Source organism: Ruditapes philippinarum, unplaced genomic scaffold, assembly GCF_026571515.1.
Source record: "Ruditapes philippinarum isolate M1 unplaced genomic scaffold, ASM2657151v2 ctg1017_1_1_1_1, whole genome shotgun sequence".
Taxonomy (NCBI): domain Eukaryota; kingdom Metazoa; phylum Mollusca; class Bivalvia; order Venerida; family Veneridae; genus Ruditapes; species Ruditapes philippinarum.
Genome location: NW_026859308.1, coordinates 96,541 through 110,677, shown reverse-complemented (window position 1 = coordinate 110,677; position 14,137 = coordinate 96,541). Strand labels below are relative to the sequence as shown.

General features: G+C 32.3%; 1 protein-coding gene across 1 annotated transcript in view; it reads left to right on the top strand.

The window, feature by feature from the left end:
- Positions 1 to 3,472: 3,472 nt before the first annotated feature.
- The window catches only part of LOC132756013 (dynein regulatory complex protein 11-like), a 32,055-nt gene continuing 21,390 nt past the window's right edge, over positions 3,473 to 14,137 (top strand). Inside the window, exons 1-8 of the mRNA XM_060746958.1 lie at positions 3,473 to 3,628; positions 5,767 to 5,857; positions 6,419 to 6,655; positions 7,239 to 7,358; positions 7,804 to 7,992; positions 9,493 to 9,564; positions 10,415 to 10,623; positions 10,993 to 11,101. Of these exons, the coding sequence (XP_060602941.1) occupies positions 3,618 to 3,628; positions 5,767 to 5,857; positions 6,419 to 6,655; positions 7,239 to 7,358; positions 7,804 to 7,992; positions 9,493 to 9,564; positions 10,415 to 10,623; positions 10,993 to 11,101 (1,038 nt within the window). The 5' untranslated portion in view covers positions 3,473 to 3,617. The remainder of the gene's footprint in view (positions 3,629 to 5,766; positions 5,858 to 6,418; positions 6,656 to 7,238; positions 7,359 to 7,803; positions 7,993 to 9,492; positions 9,565 to 10,414; positions 10,624 to 10,992; positions 11,102 to 14,137) is intronic.

Below are 14,137 nucleotides of genomic sequence, written 5' to 3'. Positions count from 1 at the left end.
AGATGTTTTTAAATTGAGATATTTACATTAGCATAAACATGCAAAATTTCGTTCAAAGTCATCTATTGGTAAAAAGAGCATACATATGCATGTATAATATTATAATAATTTAACTATAGGGAAGAGTATAAAACTATTTGAGTATTGTTAGCTTTCACAAAGAAATTTGTTCTAAGGATATAGTTGTTTTCTGAAAATTCTCAGTATAAAATACATATAAATACTCGATCTACCAGTTCACTGCTTACCTCTATTAATCTCTCCAGTCTTAAACTGAGAAAGTGCTGCAGGCCGAAACAATTGAAGACAGAAGGAGTCAGGCTCCTCGGTACCGAAAGATGAGATACCAAACGAGATATAAATGATTATGAAATGAAAAGCCAAAAACTTCAAAGCTTAAGGTTCTTGCATGAGGAATTTAGATTATTTATTACTTGGAATACATGATGAAATAACTTAGCAATTATCTAATAATGGTAAATAGCCTCCTCCTTTATGTTCTTATTGATTAATGAAGATGTTTGGGGTTAGTTATTTTCCATCAGTCATGAATTGATCGATCACTACTTGCTTTATCAAAAAATAATAAATATTTTTATGGTATAAATTAGTGTTGAGATTGGTTTAACAGTAAGTAATTGTTAACAGTCCTAACTAATTTTTTTATATAAAAGTTAAACATTTGTGAGACTTGTCGTTTTAATTTATTGTATGTCAATATGTAATCGAATAATTTGATATTTATAAGAGACTCCGCTGTGATGTTTAGACATGACGGGACGTGAACTATTTTTTCGGAAATTGATGTAGATCTGAATCAATAACTTGTGTGCAAAATTCTAAGGTAATTCCCTCACATCCTTTTTCCAGATACCAATTTTTATTAGGCAAAATGGCAAAAAACTTAAAAGAATTACAAAATAAATTTCGTTCAAATCAGGCTAGAATTTGTATTAACTATCAATTTTTAGGTCTTTATTCTTTGCATTTTGTTTTTCATTTTGTATACTCAACGTAATAGTTATAGTTCATGAAACGAGTTTATAACACTGGCTGGGGCGACATCAAGGGGTGTTTCTGCTAAAAAAATACGACCGAGACAATCTTTTTTTTTTGCAGAAACATCCCGAGATGTCGCCCCAGCCAGTGTTATATCCGTGTAACTAACGAGTTTCATATACTATAACTGTTTTATTGCATTTCATTTTTTTGGTAGTAGAAATCATTCATTAATTTTCTTTCTTATTTATTATTATTATTACCTTTTTTGAACTGTGAATGTTTGTTACCGCTGCCCTATTGGAGCCTCAGTAAAAAAACTACACTGATATATACATGGTGCAAAAAAAACTCAACCGCTATATGAATCAATGAAAAAAAAATGTACTGCTATATATTAATACAGTTTTCAAATGCTCATTGAAAGTGTACTGAGTGTAATGGGTTAGTAAGAACAAAGAAAAAGTTCCAAAGCATGCGATAATTTATCTATATAATAATTTCAAATTATATATTTCATAGTTTTGAGCGTTCTCTGTTGTATAAGAACAGAAAAATTACTTTCTCCTTATTCATTTTTAAAAAAATAAAACTGAACCTATTACATTGTAATAAAACATAGATCTTCTTTAAAGATCCTTTAACACATTATTTTTATGGTTTTATATACAAATTATGATGCTCAAATTAAGATTTATTGATATTGTAAGTTTCAAAAAACATTATTTATAAAGAATATTACCGAATTTAATATTCCATTACATAAAGGAGGTAATTAGAATTTAGTTTTCTATAATTCTAAGTCAATTTTTTCCAATAAGAAAAAGTGAATGCATATAATTTAATGATTACCTTAAATATGTACAAATATTTGCAATACATATTTTACATATTCCTCCATGTTTCGAAAAAATTGACAAATTTGCTTGAATTACATACATATATAATTCAATGAAGAGTGGTATGCAATCTCAATTACAAAACATTACAGGATCTTTAATAATTATAACAAATTAATTTTTATAATTCTTCTCATATAAGCTCTTATAACTTTTTATATATTATTATAGAAATGGCTTTGAATTTGCTTGATAAATTCTTTGATAGACAATTAATTAAATTAAACATGCTATCGGAAAAAGAAAAACGGAAAATTTCCACTCCTAAATTGGCCTGTAAAGAAAAAGTTTATGATTTTTTAAAAGAAATCGTTGCAAAAAATTAAAAGACTTTTATAATAAGGCAGATTGGACACTTTCTTGGCGCACCGCAGGCGCAACAGAGATCTTTTGAAACACATCTACTAATTATTTTATACAAACTGCATGTACAAACTTGTTTTTCTACACAGAACTACAAGAAAATATATCTATAAATTGACTTTCAGAAATACAACTATTTTGTTGCACAGTAAGCTTTTCAAAGGTAAGGTTAGACTCTTTGCAGATGATACTGTTGTCTACCTAACCATCAGATCTAAACAAGATGCCCAAACCCTCCAAGATGACCTATATGCTTTAGAAAAATGGGAAAAGACTGGTCCATGGAATTCAACCCTGACAAATGTGAAGTTCTCAGGATAACAAGAAAAAGAAACCCTGTAATATTTCCTTATACCCTCCATAACATCCAACTTAACTCAACTCAAGTAGCGAAATACTTAGGAGTCACTATTAGTCAAGACCTTTCATGGACCAAACATATAAACAACATCACATCTAAAGCAAATAACTCCCTCAGATTCATTAGAAGAAATGTTAAAACTCCAAATAAAAAGATAAAAGAAACTGCATATAAGACCTATGTTAGACCTCAGGTTGAATATTGCTCCATAGTTTGGCATCCTTGGCAGAAATACTTAATTTATAAGATAGGGCAAGTACAAAGATCAGCTGCTAGATACATTTTTAATGATTATGACTATACAAGTAGTGTCTCCAAAATGATAAATGATCTTAATTGGCAAACCCTTGAACAGCGTCGAAACATCAGTGCTGTAACCTACTTGTATAAAATCCAAAACAATATTGTTTTTGTTGACCACCAACACCTTACTCAAACAAGAAATCTGAACTACCTGATACCCTACTCGAGGACACAATATCATCAAAATTCTTTCTTTCCTAGGAGCATACGTCTTTGGAATAGCCTTCCCCTAACTGTTCAGTCTAGCCCCAGTTTAAACATCTTTACTGAGAGGCTTGACCCATTCTATAAATTCTAAACTGCACACTATGTTTTTAAATAAATAGTCTTGTAGAACTTTTATTCTTTTAACTTTTAATTTGCATATAAATAAATTCTTTTATTAACAGTTCCCTGACAACGCGCCTGCTAGTCATAATCAGAATTGATTGTTAAGCAGTATGATGTAGATGTAGATGTAGATATATTCTCCGTTGCGTCAAAATATATCCGTTGCATATTTTGTGTTTGGTCCTGCTAGTCCAGTCTATATCTGAAGTTCCGCTGATTCTACTTCACGTACATTCTCGCGGGAAAATAGTAGGTATTCCCATGACAACCGAGATTGATTACAATATGGCGTCCGGGTAGGGACTGCCACTATTATTTTGATAACAAAGAAATATTGTATTTTTCTATAACATAAGTCAACAATGTCGCACAGGTAAGTATCTATATATTTCGAATTTATAGTCATATAAGTTTCAAGAACACGTTATAGTGGTATGAACGTTGAATAAGCCACAAATTTAGAAGTTGTGGCACAAATAAACAACTGATAAAGTTTTGAATACAGTACGGAAACAATAAACATGATCAACATAATCATGGGGAAACATAGAAAGTGTCTCTGAAAAATCCCAAGAGTGTTACCCAGGATTGACAGTCAGTGGTCAAACCAACTGAGCTATTGCGCCAGATTTTAACACTTATTAGTCTCCTGTTATTGTCAAACCCCTCGTTGGGACGTAGACATGTCTATGTGTCAAAAATCGCAAGTAAGTTAAAAAAATGTTGTTTAAAAGAGGATAAAAATATTTAAAAATGTTAAAAACAGGGGCTGGAAAACTAGGATGTCAGAGACATGTCCGCTGGGGCTGCCTTTTAGCACAACAGCCTGTTATCTAGAAAACTTTTACCCATTTTAGACTTTGACCTCTGATTCCGTTACCGTAGTCATATATTGTCAGCAGTACTTTCTCATGACTGACTTTGTCGAAAGCCTTACTGAAATCTAAAAGAATCAGATCTACTTGTTTTTTCTTCTCATATACTGAGGTGACTAGGTTATCTACCAACATAGAAAGTTGCGTAACACATGACCTTCTTTCCCTGAAACCATGTTGGAGGTGGTAAATGATGTTATGGCTGGTGAAGTGTTTAAAAATGGAAGAGGAAACTATGTGTTCCATAACCTTACACAAAACATATGTTAAGGATATTGGCCCATAATTGGCAGGGACTGACCTATTGCCTTTCTTGAAGATTGGGGCTACATGGCAGACTTCCATAGGGATGGCAATAAGCCCTCATCAATGCACTTTTTGAAGATAACTTCTATGATTGGAGACAGCTCTTTGGAAAGTGTGTTGAGAATAATTGGTTTAATTTTATTTAGACCACAGGCCTTATGAGAGTTTAGGTTATTGAGAAGTTTCTCCATTTCTTTTGCTCATTTTGGGATATCTGGCGTAGAAGGGACAGATTGATCATGTTTAAGGTTCATTTTACACAAGGACACAAGGGATAGGGGAGAAGTGTCAGGCTAAAGACTGACTAAAATTGCTTATTTAAAGCTGCAGCCTTTGAAAAATCATCATGGTGAAATTTATTTTCATACTTTAATGGGGGTGTAGCAGATGTTTCTTGTTTTGAAAGTTTAATTAAGGAGTACAGCTTTTTAGTTTTGGCCTTGTGACCATTTTTGGCATCAGTGTTGCTTAAATTTAAGATGTCTTCAAGATACTGGTTATAAGCCTCTTTTCCGCACTAGATGTTTCATGTCACCCCTTTATTGTTATATTTTTGGCATTTTCGTATAACTGCATAATCTACTGAGAATTTGAGCCAAGTTACTCAAAAAGAAACAGTATCGTCTGGTGCCCTAAATTCAGCCCTGTCCAGGGAATCATGGCCACCAGTAGATACAATGTATTAAAATATTCTATTGTATGATTTAACTTTTAAAATTAAGATTGGGCACAAAAAAGACTATTCAATTTATTTGTCACTCCATTGCTTATATCAGCTTCTTACAAGAGCCCTCAAAAGCCTCCACCTCCTACACAACCCCACCCCATTCAATAAAAAAGGTAGACATACAACAGACACGTATACCACATTAAATGCTTCCTACTGCAATATTGTGTTTGCTATCTATAACACAAAGATTTTCATTTTAATTGAAAGACTTCAATAATCTGAAATAACAAACTATCAAATTCAAGTCACAGATAACTAGAAAATAAGCTACATCGTAACATGTAGGTGACCACCAAATTGTCTCTGAGAAATTTTTCTGTATTTATCTTACTTATAGATAATGCAATGATTGAATAAATTCTATTGTACTATTTTCATTAGATCAAGAGATCTAAGACTAAAGCTCAGCCTAAAAATATAACAAACGTTTTCAGGAAAAAACAACAACACCAAACAATAATTGATTATATATCTTCTGAAAGTAAATGTTTCTTTTCAAGAGTAATCTATGCATTTATTCCTGGAAATGTTTACATTAAAAACAAACATGACAGTTTATAGTGTTAAAGACTATAAATATTTATCTGTTTTATTTTTCAGTACATACAACAAACAATGGACAGAGGCACAGTCTGCTCTCATGGACCTTCTGGTCCAAGAGATGCCAGCAGAGCCACCCAAGCCAGAAAGGGTAAGTTGTTATAATAAATGTATTTCCTAGTTGTCAAGGGTTGAGAGCAAAATTGGTCTTTCATCTGCTTCTATTTCTATATAATTTATTAAAGATGGACCAGTTTCTCGCTCAGCCCTAGATATTGCCTCCTCCATTCATATGTCTTTCTTTGGTTCTCATATGTAATGTACAAATATAGATGGTTTAAGCACAAAGTATATACTGCAAAATTTCGAATTAAGACACATCTGCAGATGTTTTCATAACAGGTGATCATGGAAGCTTCAATGCGACACTTTAGTGCCATTCCATGAATAGCAGCATATGGTCACCAAGTAAAAACTTGCTTTGCCCTTAACGAGAAAACAGTGGGCGAAACTTTTTAATAAAATGGAATTTTGAAAGTGGTGATCAGAGGTTTCAAAAACCTGCATAGTATGTACACAGTTATTTCTTGCTATTTTTATTGAAATAATAGCCCAGTCTCTCTGTAATTAGGAAGTTTCATAAAGCACAAGTTATTTTACGCAAGTCTTGCTTATAACATAATATACACTGTCATTATTTGTCTTTCCACAGGATCGTTTGGCAGCTTTCCAGCTTTTAGCAACAATGTACATTAAGTACATACAGATTTTTCGTCGCCTTGAGATGTGCTATGACCAGATTGTACACCCTCAAAAAAGACGTGTATTAAGACATGTGCTGGATGGGACAATGGGACGAATACTGGAGTTGAAACACGAGATGGTCAATCTAGAATTCTCTGAGTACCATTACTTTGATGATGTGCTCTCTGATCTGAAACTTACGCCTGTAAGGATTAACTAAAGAGTTTTTGAAAAAATCAAAAGTTACTGTTTTCTTTCGGTTAATTTAGTATTAAAGATTTTATATATTTTGTAAAAAGTTCTGTTCAAACATATTTATTTAGCTTGACAGAGACACAAGTTTTGCAACTTCTATATATCAGTTTGGTGTCCACTACCTGGAACTTACCTGTACTGGTGTTATATTAGGAAACACGGGAGGATTATGGTTTTGACCGGAATAGGGCTTAAATATGCAGTGCCTTGGCTATCACTCTATTTATATACCTTTAAAAATGGATTACTTTAATACATTTTCATTATTGCTTTAACCATGAGAAAAAAATATTTATATTTGAGACTGATTACTTCATTTTAAATACTAAGCTGTGTAGATATACATTATTGATAAGAAGACTTTAATCTTGATGCTTCATTTATGATTATAACAATCAACATATTTATTATACATGTAGTTGCTGGGAGAATCTTTTGTTTAATGTCCACCATATGTTTGCTTTTGAATATATTGTTTCAGAAATGTTTTGATAAAATATTTTTAGTCATTTATTGTTTGTTTGTAATTTCAGAACGATGTTGAAATCCCAATTCCCAAATACTTTATAAATGAACGAAATGAAGCTTTGAAGGAAAGAGAAAAGTTGCTTGGACAAATTCTTACCAAAGTTGGACCACAGGACAAAGATCTAGTATGTCAATTGGTTAAGATTCATTTCTGTAAAGAAACACAAGCTTATTTCATTTATTTTTCAGGGTATTTAGAGCAGGAATAAACATTCAGATGTTTTTATTGCCATTCCATTCTCCAAGTGATAAGATTATGAATCAATTATTTCTCTATTATTTAAATTAACTATTTGTCTATTATTTAAATGGATGTTAACTTTTTAATCAAGCATGGAAATCAAAGATTATACAGTAACAAGTTAGTTTAAATCAATGTAGAATATTTTGATATCTGAGAATTTATAACCTTAGTCATTTAAAAAAAATTAATTTTATGGTATTTAAATGATTTCTTTGAATATAGTTAGAAAAATATATAAACCAACCTTGTGTTTTGATGTGTTGTTCTACCCTCCAAATCTTTTAATTTCTTTGAATAGTCATTGAAAAGGTTTTATTTACATTTAGAAAGAAGAGGTTAAGATGTCGTTTGAGGAGGCTATACGTCTCGTACAGATACATGAAAGGGCACGTCAAGGTCGTCTCAGAGCTAAGTTTATGAGAGAGATCAGAAGACAGGAGGAGATTGAGCGACAGGCGCAGACCCGAGGGGCTCCAACACTTGACCCTGATGTAGCTGCAACTAGAATTCAGAAGGTATACCACAGTCCTTTTAATCAAGTTTCATTTGTGTTAAATTACTTGCATAAAACATATGAAGGTTTCATTTTTTTGCACAGTTTAGTGTACACAATGTTATGAAATTTAGTTATATACTTGAATAAAACTAAAAATTGAAGTAATAATTTAAATCTACATACTTTACAAGGGTCAGTCTTTTTCATTGGCAATGATGGAATTTACTATTGAACTCCTGTCAACATTATATAACCTTAGACAAGGAAAGGGGAAGCTTAGTGGTTATGGTTTTTGCCTCTTAACCAAGGAGCTATTGGTTAGAATCCTTTTTGGTGTTACAACCATGTTTCTTTCCTATGACACCAGTGCTTGTTAGTTTCAGGAAGCAGACTTGAATGATGCAAATGTACATAGTATAAAAAATATTGAATATCATTGAGCAGAGATGTTATTTTAATAATAACATAGATTTGTTTCTTGATGACACATCTGAAGTCATTTGACATGTAAACATTACTTTTTCATCTATATATCCTTTAATTAAGAAATAATATATCCCAAACTGTGATTTAATGCTCAATAACATCACTGTTTTGAGTTCGGATGCGGGGAATTATATCACGAGGGCGTAGCCCGAGTGATATAATGATGCACATCCGAACGACAAACAGTGATGTTATCAAGCAATAAAATCACCGATTTGGATATATTATTTTGATTCTAACACGACATCAACAAAAAATAAATGCTGCCCGTACATGATAATTAGCTGAATTGCGCCTGATTTGTGTCCGTACTTATTGTCAGCGCGTCACATTTTAAGTGGTTACGTCACGAGTATAATGATTACGTCACATGTCTAAATATAGAACATCAAACAGTGATTTTTAGCTTGACTATTCGATAAGAATAAGTAGAGCTATTGCAGTCACCGAGCGTCGGCGTAACCACTTATGTTAAAGTTTTTGTAATAGTTTAAATATTTTCAAAGTCCATTGACATATGGCTTTGAAACTTTGCACACTTGTTTACCATCATTACCCCAACCTGTAAACAGGAGGAGGTAACTGTATCAATCATTTTGACAGAATTATGCCCCTTTTTGGACTTAGAATTTACGTTAAAGTTTTTGAAATACCTCAAATATTTTCAAAGTCCATTGACATATGGCTTTGAAACTTTGCACACTTGTTCACCATCATTACCCCAACCTGTAAACAGGAGGAGGTAACTGTATCAAGCATTTTTTTTTACAATCAAGCACTAAGAATAGTCGAGCGTTGCTGTCCTACAGACAGCTCTTGTATAGCATAATAACACACACTTTCGGTTCTTCTATGTTCAATAGGGAAAAATGCGGGTCGTGTTAGAATAACTAATAATGCACTGAGAACATGGGAATAGTGTGAAGCATGTCGGAAGATTACTTGACCTATGACATGTACATACAGCTTGTCTTAAAGAACCTTTATTAAGTTTGAAAACTTATAAGGTATGATTTTAATTTATCCTGTACAGGTTTGGAAAGGATTTTTTCAAAGAAGAAAAACTAGGAAAGAAAGAGAGGAAGAAATGATCTTTATTGGAATGGTAAGCCATTTGAGCCGTGTCATGACAAAACCAACATAGTGCGTTTGCGACCAGCATGGATCCAGACCAGCCTGCGCATCCGCAGACCCATTATGTTGGTTTTGTCGTGACACGGCTCATTTTTCTTTTTTCTGAAGAGGTTTTAAAGCAGCATGCCTCCAGATATGGCTAATTTTCATAAATTATTTAAGAATGTATTAAAATGTAAAATATTGTTAAGTGAACAAAGAAAAAAAAATTATGCAATGCAAATGACACATAAGATCTACGAAAATTACCAAAAGGAAATCAGAATATTCAAAAATAGCTCATCAGGAGGCATGCAGCTTTAAAATCAGTATCATGAAACACTTGAAAGCTTCTTGTCCTTTGTCATAGTAAAAATTTACCAAATTCTCTGTCTGTATCAAATAAAATAAGGCAGATAGGTTGAATACTGATTAGAAAAGAAAGACAACCTCTGATTGTCTGTCATTGTTATTTTATGAAACAGTTTTTTCCCATTTTTCACAAAACTGCAGTGGTATCTTTTAAAGAAAGCAGGACACTTACATATTTTCACACTTCAGTTGTAACATAAAAACTGCTATACTAATAATCAGTTTTAAATAGAAAACTACAAATAATTGCAGATATGAGGATGTAATCAAATGTTTCAATGCAAAACATGAATTTAACATAAACTATCACAGAATCTCATCTGGAGATTAGATAATCAATATTTCTTTTCTTTGACATTTAAAACAAATTCAACAAAATCACAAAATTCAGCTAAAAAAGTTAAAAAACACAAGGTAGCAAACTGTTTACATTATTTACTTATTTATTTACTTTGCTTCCTTACAAATAGGCTCCTCCCCCTCAACCACCTAGTATGAAGAACACTCCTCAAGCACTGGCAGTTAAGACAGAGCAGCAGCGTCGCCTGACACAAAAAATGCATGAAAATGAATACCAGCAGGCTCTTGTAACAATGAAGGATAAAATCAGAGAGACAGAGGGTCCCGACATGAAGGAGACGATGATGGACCAGATTAGACAATGGTTTATTGAATGCAGGTAACTATTCCCCGTCAGAATTGTGAAATATGGTCTATAATGGTCCAATATTTCGATCAAATGTAAACTTTGAGGAAGTCAAATTATCTCTGTTTCTAGGTCATAGTATCATCATTGTGGGCAGATTATTGTTTCCAGTTATCATAAATTTACCGAAAAAAGATTTTCACTTCATTTCTTGAGTATTTTTCTTAATCATCTTTTGTCATTCCTTCTGTTTTATGCTCCCACATGTGATCTATAAAGAAAATAAAATTTTATGGTTTTAAGATTTAGACCTCAGTGAGTTTCTTCAATGATTTCACTATAGCTGATTTTGGAAGTTTATTTTATAAGATGATCGATAATAATACTTTATTTTGATAACAGAGATGCAACCGGAAAATTCCCAGAATACCCTGATGAAGATGATGGAGGGTCAGCGACTATATTTAAACAGAAAGATCCTGCCGAAGTTGAGGCGGAACTTGCAGGAAAGGTAATTTTAAATTAGCCAATAATCTAGGACTTTCTATCTTTAATTTAATGTTTATCATAGTTAAGGTGAACATAGATTGTTCCCAGCCAGATTATGTCAAATTAGCCAAAAATCTAGGACTCTCTTATTTTCCAATTTAATGTTTATCATAGTTTATGTGAACAAGGATGGTTCCTAAACAGATAATGTCAAATTAGCAAATCTGTTAATATTAATCAATTGATATATCAAAGTTAAGGTAGGGAAACGAACCTAAATGTGCTAATTAATTTTAAATTAACAAATAATCTAGGACTTTCTAATTTGTTAATTTCATGTTTATCATAGATAAGGTGAATATGGATTGTTCCTAGCCATAAAAGGACAAATTAGCAAATCTATTAATATTAATCAGTTGATATATCATCATTGAGGTGAGCAAGGAAATGTACCTAGCCAGTTAATGTTAAATTAGCAATTAATCTAGGACTTTCCATTGATACATTATGGTTCAAGATACATGTACATCAATCTACACATATTGTCATATTTAGTGGTTATATATTTCATAAACAATGAACATTCATCAATCTTCAAGACTTGCAGTTTCCAGTAAGGAAGTAAATACTTTGTTTGTATTTAAGAGTGCTCTGCATGTATTGTTGATTTTTGACTATTTCAGTGTAATTTCAATTTAATTTTCAGGGATACAAAAATAACATTTGCACTTTAAAACTACAGTCTTTTTGTAATATATTTTTCATAAGAAAAAAAATATATATATATTTTTGATTTCTGTGCAAGCAGCAATACTTAAAACGTCACCAATCAGCTGTGTCCTCACTCACAAACACTACGACCAGTACGTGGTCGGACTGGGACGACAGCGAGGTAGTAATCTGATCATGTGACAGGTCATGTGATAAGATCATGTGTTGTCATTCATTTTGTTCTTGGTGCACTTTAAACTGATGTTCAAGTTTTTAAAAATTTCTGTTTCACCATCAAAAACAAGAGAAAGTCATGTGCTCACATCACTTGTGAATATATATATTGTATAAGTCTTTGCTCCCTTTGTTTATACAGAATTTATTTTAGTTTGATTGTATAGAAAGCTATAAACTTATAGAGACATGAATTTTCTAATCTGTTTTCCTGGAACCAATCAATACTGAGCAATGTGTGCAAAGTTTCTTTCTCAAGGAAACATAGGATTGGCTCTGACGTGGGTTTTTAACCCACGTGGCTAGTGATCAATAAAATACTTGTCTGATGTGTTAACTTCTATGCCAAACTGCCAGTTCACGTGGTGTCTTTGTTTTTAAATCTGCCAAACTGCCAGTTCACTTGGTGTATCTGCCAAACCCTCAGTTCACTTGGTGTATCTGCCAAACTGCCAAGTCACTTGGTGTATCTGCCAAACCCTCAGTTTTTTTTTTTTAAAGGTATTTTTTTGTTAAGTTGAGGTTTAATTGTACAATAAGAAATTAATGTTATGAAGGGTCTGGCCTAGCATATAATATGGCACTCAGCAGGGTTTTTTTGTTTTGTTTTTTATCTTTCAAGATTTTTCTTTTATAAAGTGGAGTTATAAACTATACAATTAGGAAGTAAATGTTATAAAGTATAATATTTGGCATTTTTGTGCTTAAGGATAAAGGTTTAATTTTTTTTTGCTTTGCTTAGAACCCACATGCAATGATGACTACATGTGATAAAAAAAGTTAAAAAAAAATGCAGCAAGTTAGAATTTAACAAACATGTACAATATACATGTTCATACCCTTCCAGAATTTTTCCGCCTTTTTGATTGGATATTGATCACTCGAAAGAAATTGATATAACCGAGCCAGACGGGTAATATACACACTAAATTTCCCCGTTGGGTACCCAACATTGTAAACAACATGAGCTGAGGTGATGCGCGTACGGTTCGATTGTACGCGGTGTAAATTCCGATTTACAAGCACTTTTTAACTGTCAAATGATAAATATTTACCAAAGTAGAGTAATGATACATATTCCCATCAGTATTGAAAACAAATATGACCTTGTGAAAGCTTGATATTAATTACAAAAAAGTGCGTTCAATAGACTACTACTTTTCTTTTGTTTACTTTCGTTAGGTTCGGGAAAAATACGTCATGTATTTATGTGACGTCATGTTGTGATGAAGAGGTACCCTAAAGGGAATCTTATTTCGACGTTTCATTTGAAACAGCAATGATTTTTTAAAAAATCGTCTAAACTCAGCAGGGGAAGGGTTATAAAATTGTTATTTTGGTTTTGGAGTGATATATGTGGATATATTACCTGCCAAGATAAAATATCATCCTCGCCTAACGGCTCGGATGATATAAAATCTTAGCAGGTAATAAATCCACATATATCACTCCAAAACCAAAATAACATATCATATGTATATGCATTAATAAGAGCCCAGAAATTATGTGGTACCATAATTTTTGTTTTTTGTAAGCACCTGTTTACACTGTAAAACTGTTTTCTTAAGCACAGCTCAGAATTATTTTTTCTGTACATAGGACATGGAATTTTTGGAATGATTTTTTTTTTGTATAATCCCATTCATTGATATATTTTTAATTGACCACTCTTTATTTAACACTTAATCTTTGGTATATTGTGTAATTGATATTTACCCATGTCTTGAATTCAGAAGAGTATTTTCAAAGTTTAAGGGATTTCAATATCAAGTACAAAAATTGAGCTACCAGCAGTATTAGAGCTTTTTTTAGACTTATCTGACTTCTCAGACATTCCAAGCTGATCTGACTATACTGGTGGCAAAGGCGATTAGAATCACTTTTTATTCCAGCAGGTTACGGGTGAAAAATAATTTCTGTGTCATTTATCAAATTTCAATATTAATTTTTACCCCAGCAATGCAAAAAATTAAAACCTAGAGTAATAATCAGCACAATTTTTACTTCAGTGATAATTATAATATTATCTACTTCTACTTCAGTGATAACTGTATCAACTTGTTGTTTAGTGATAACTATATCAATGGCAGTTCAGTAATAGCTATATGTAATT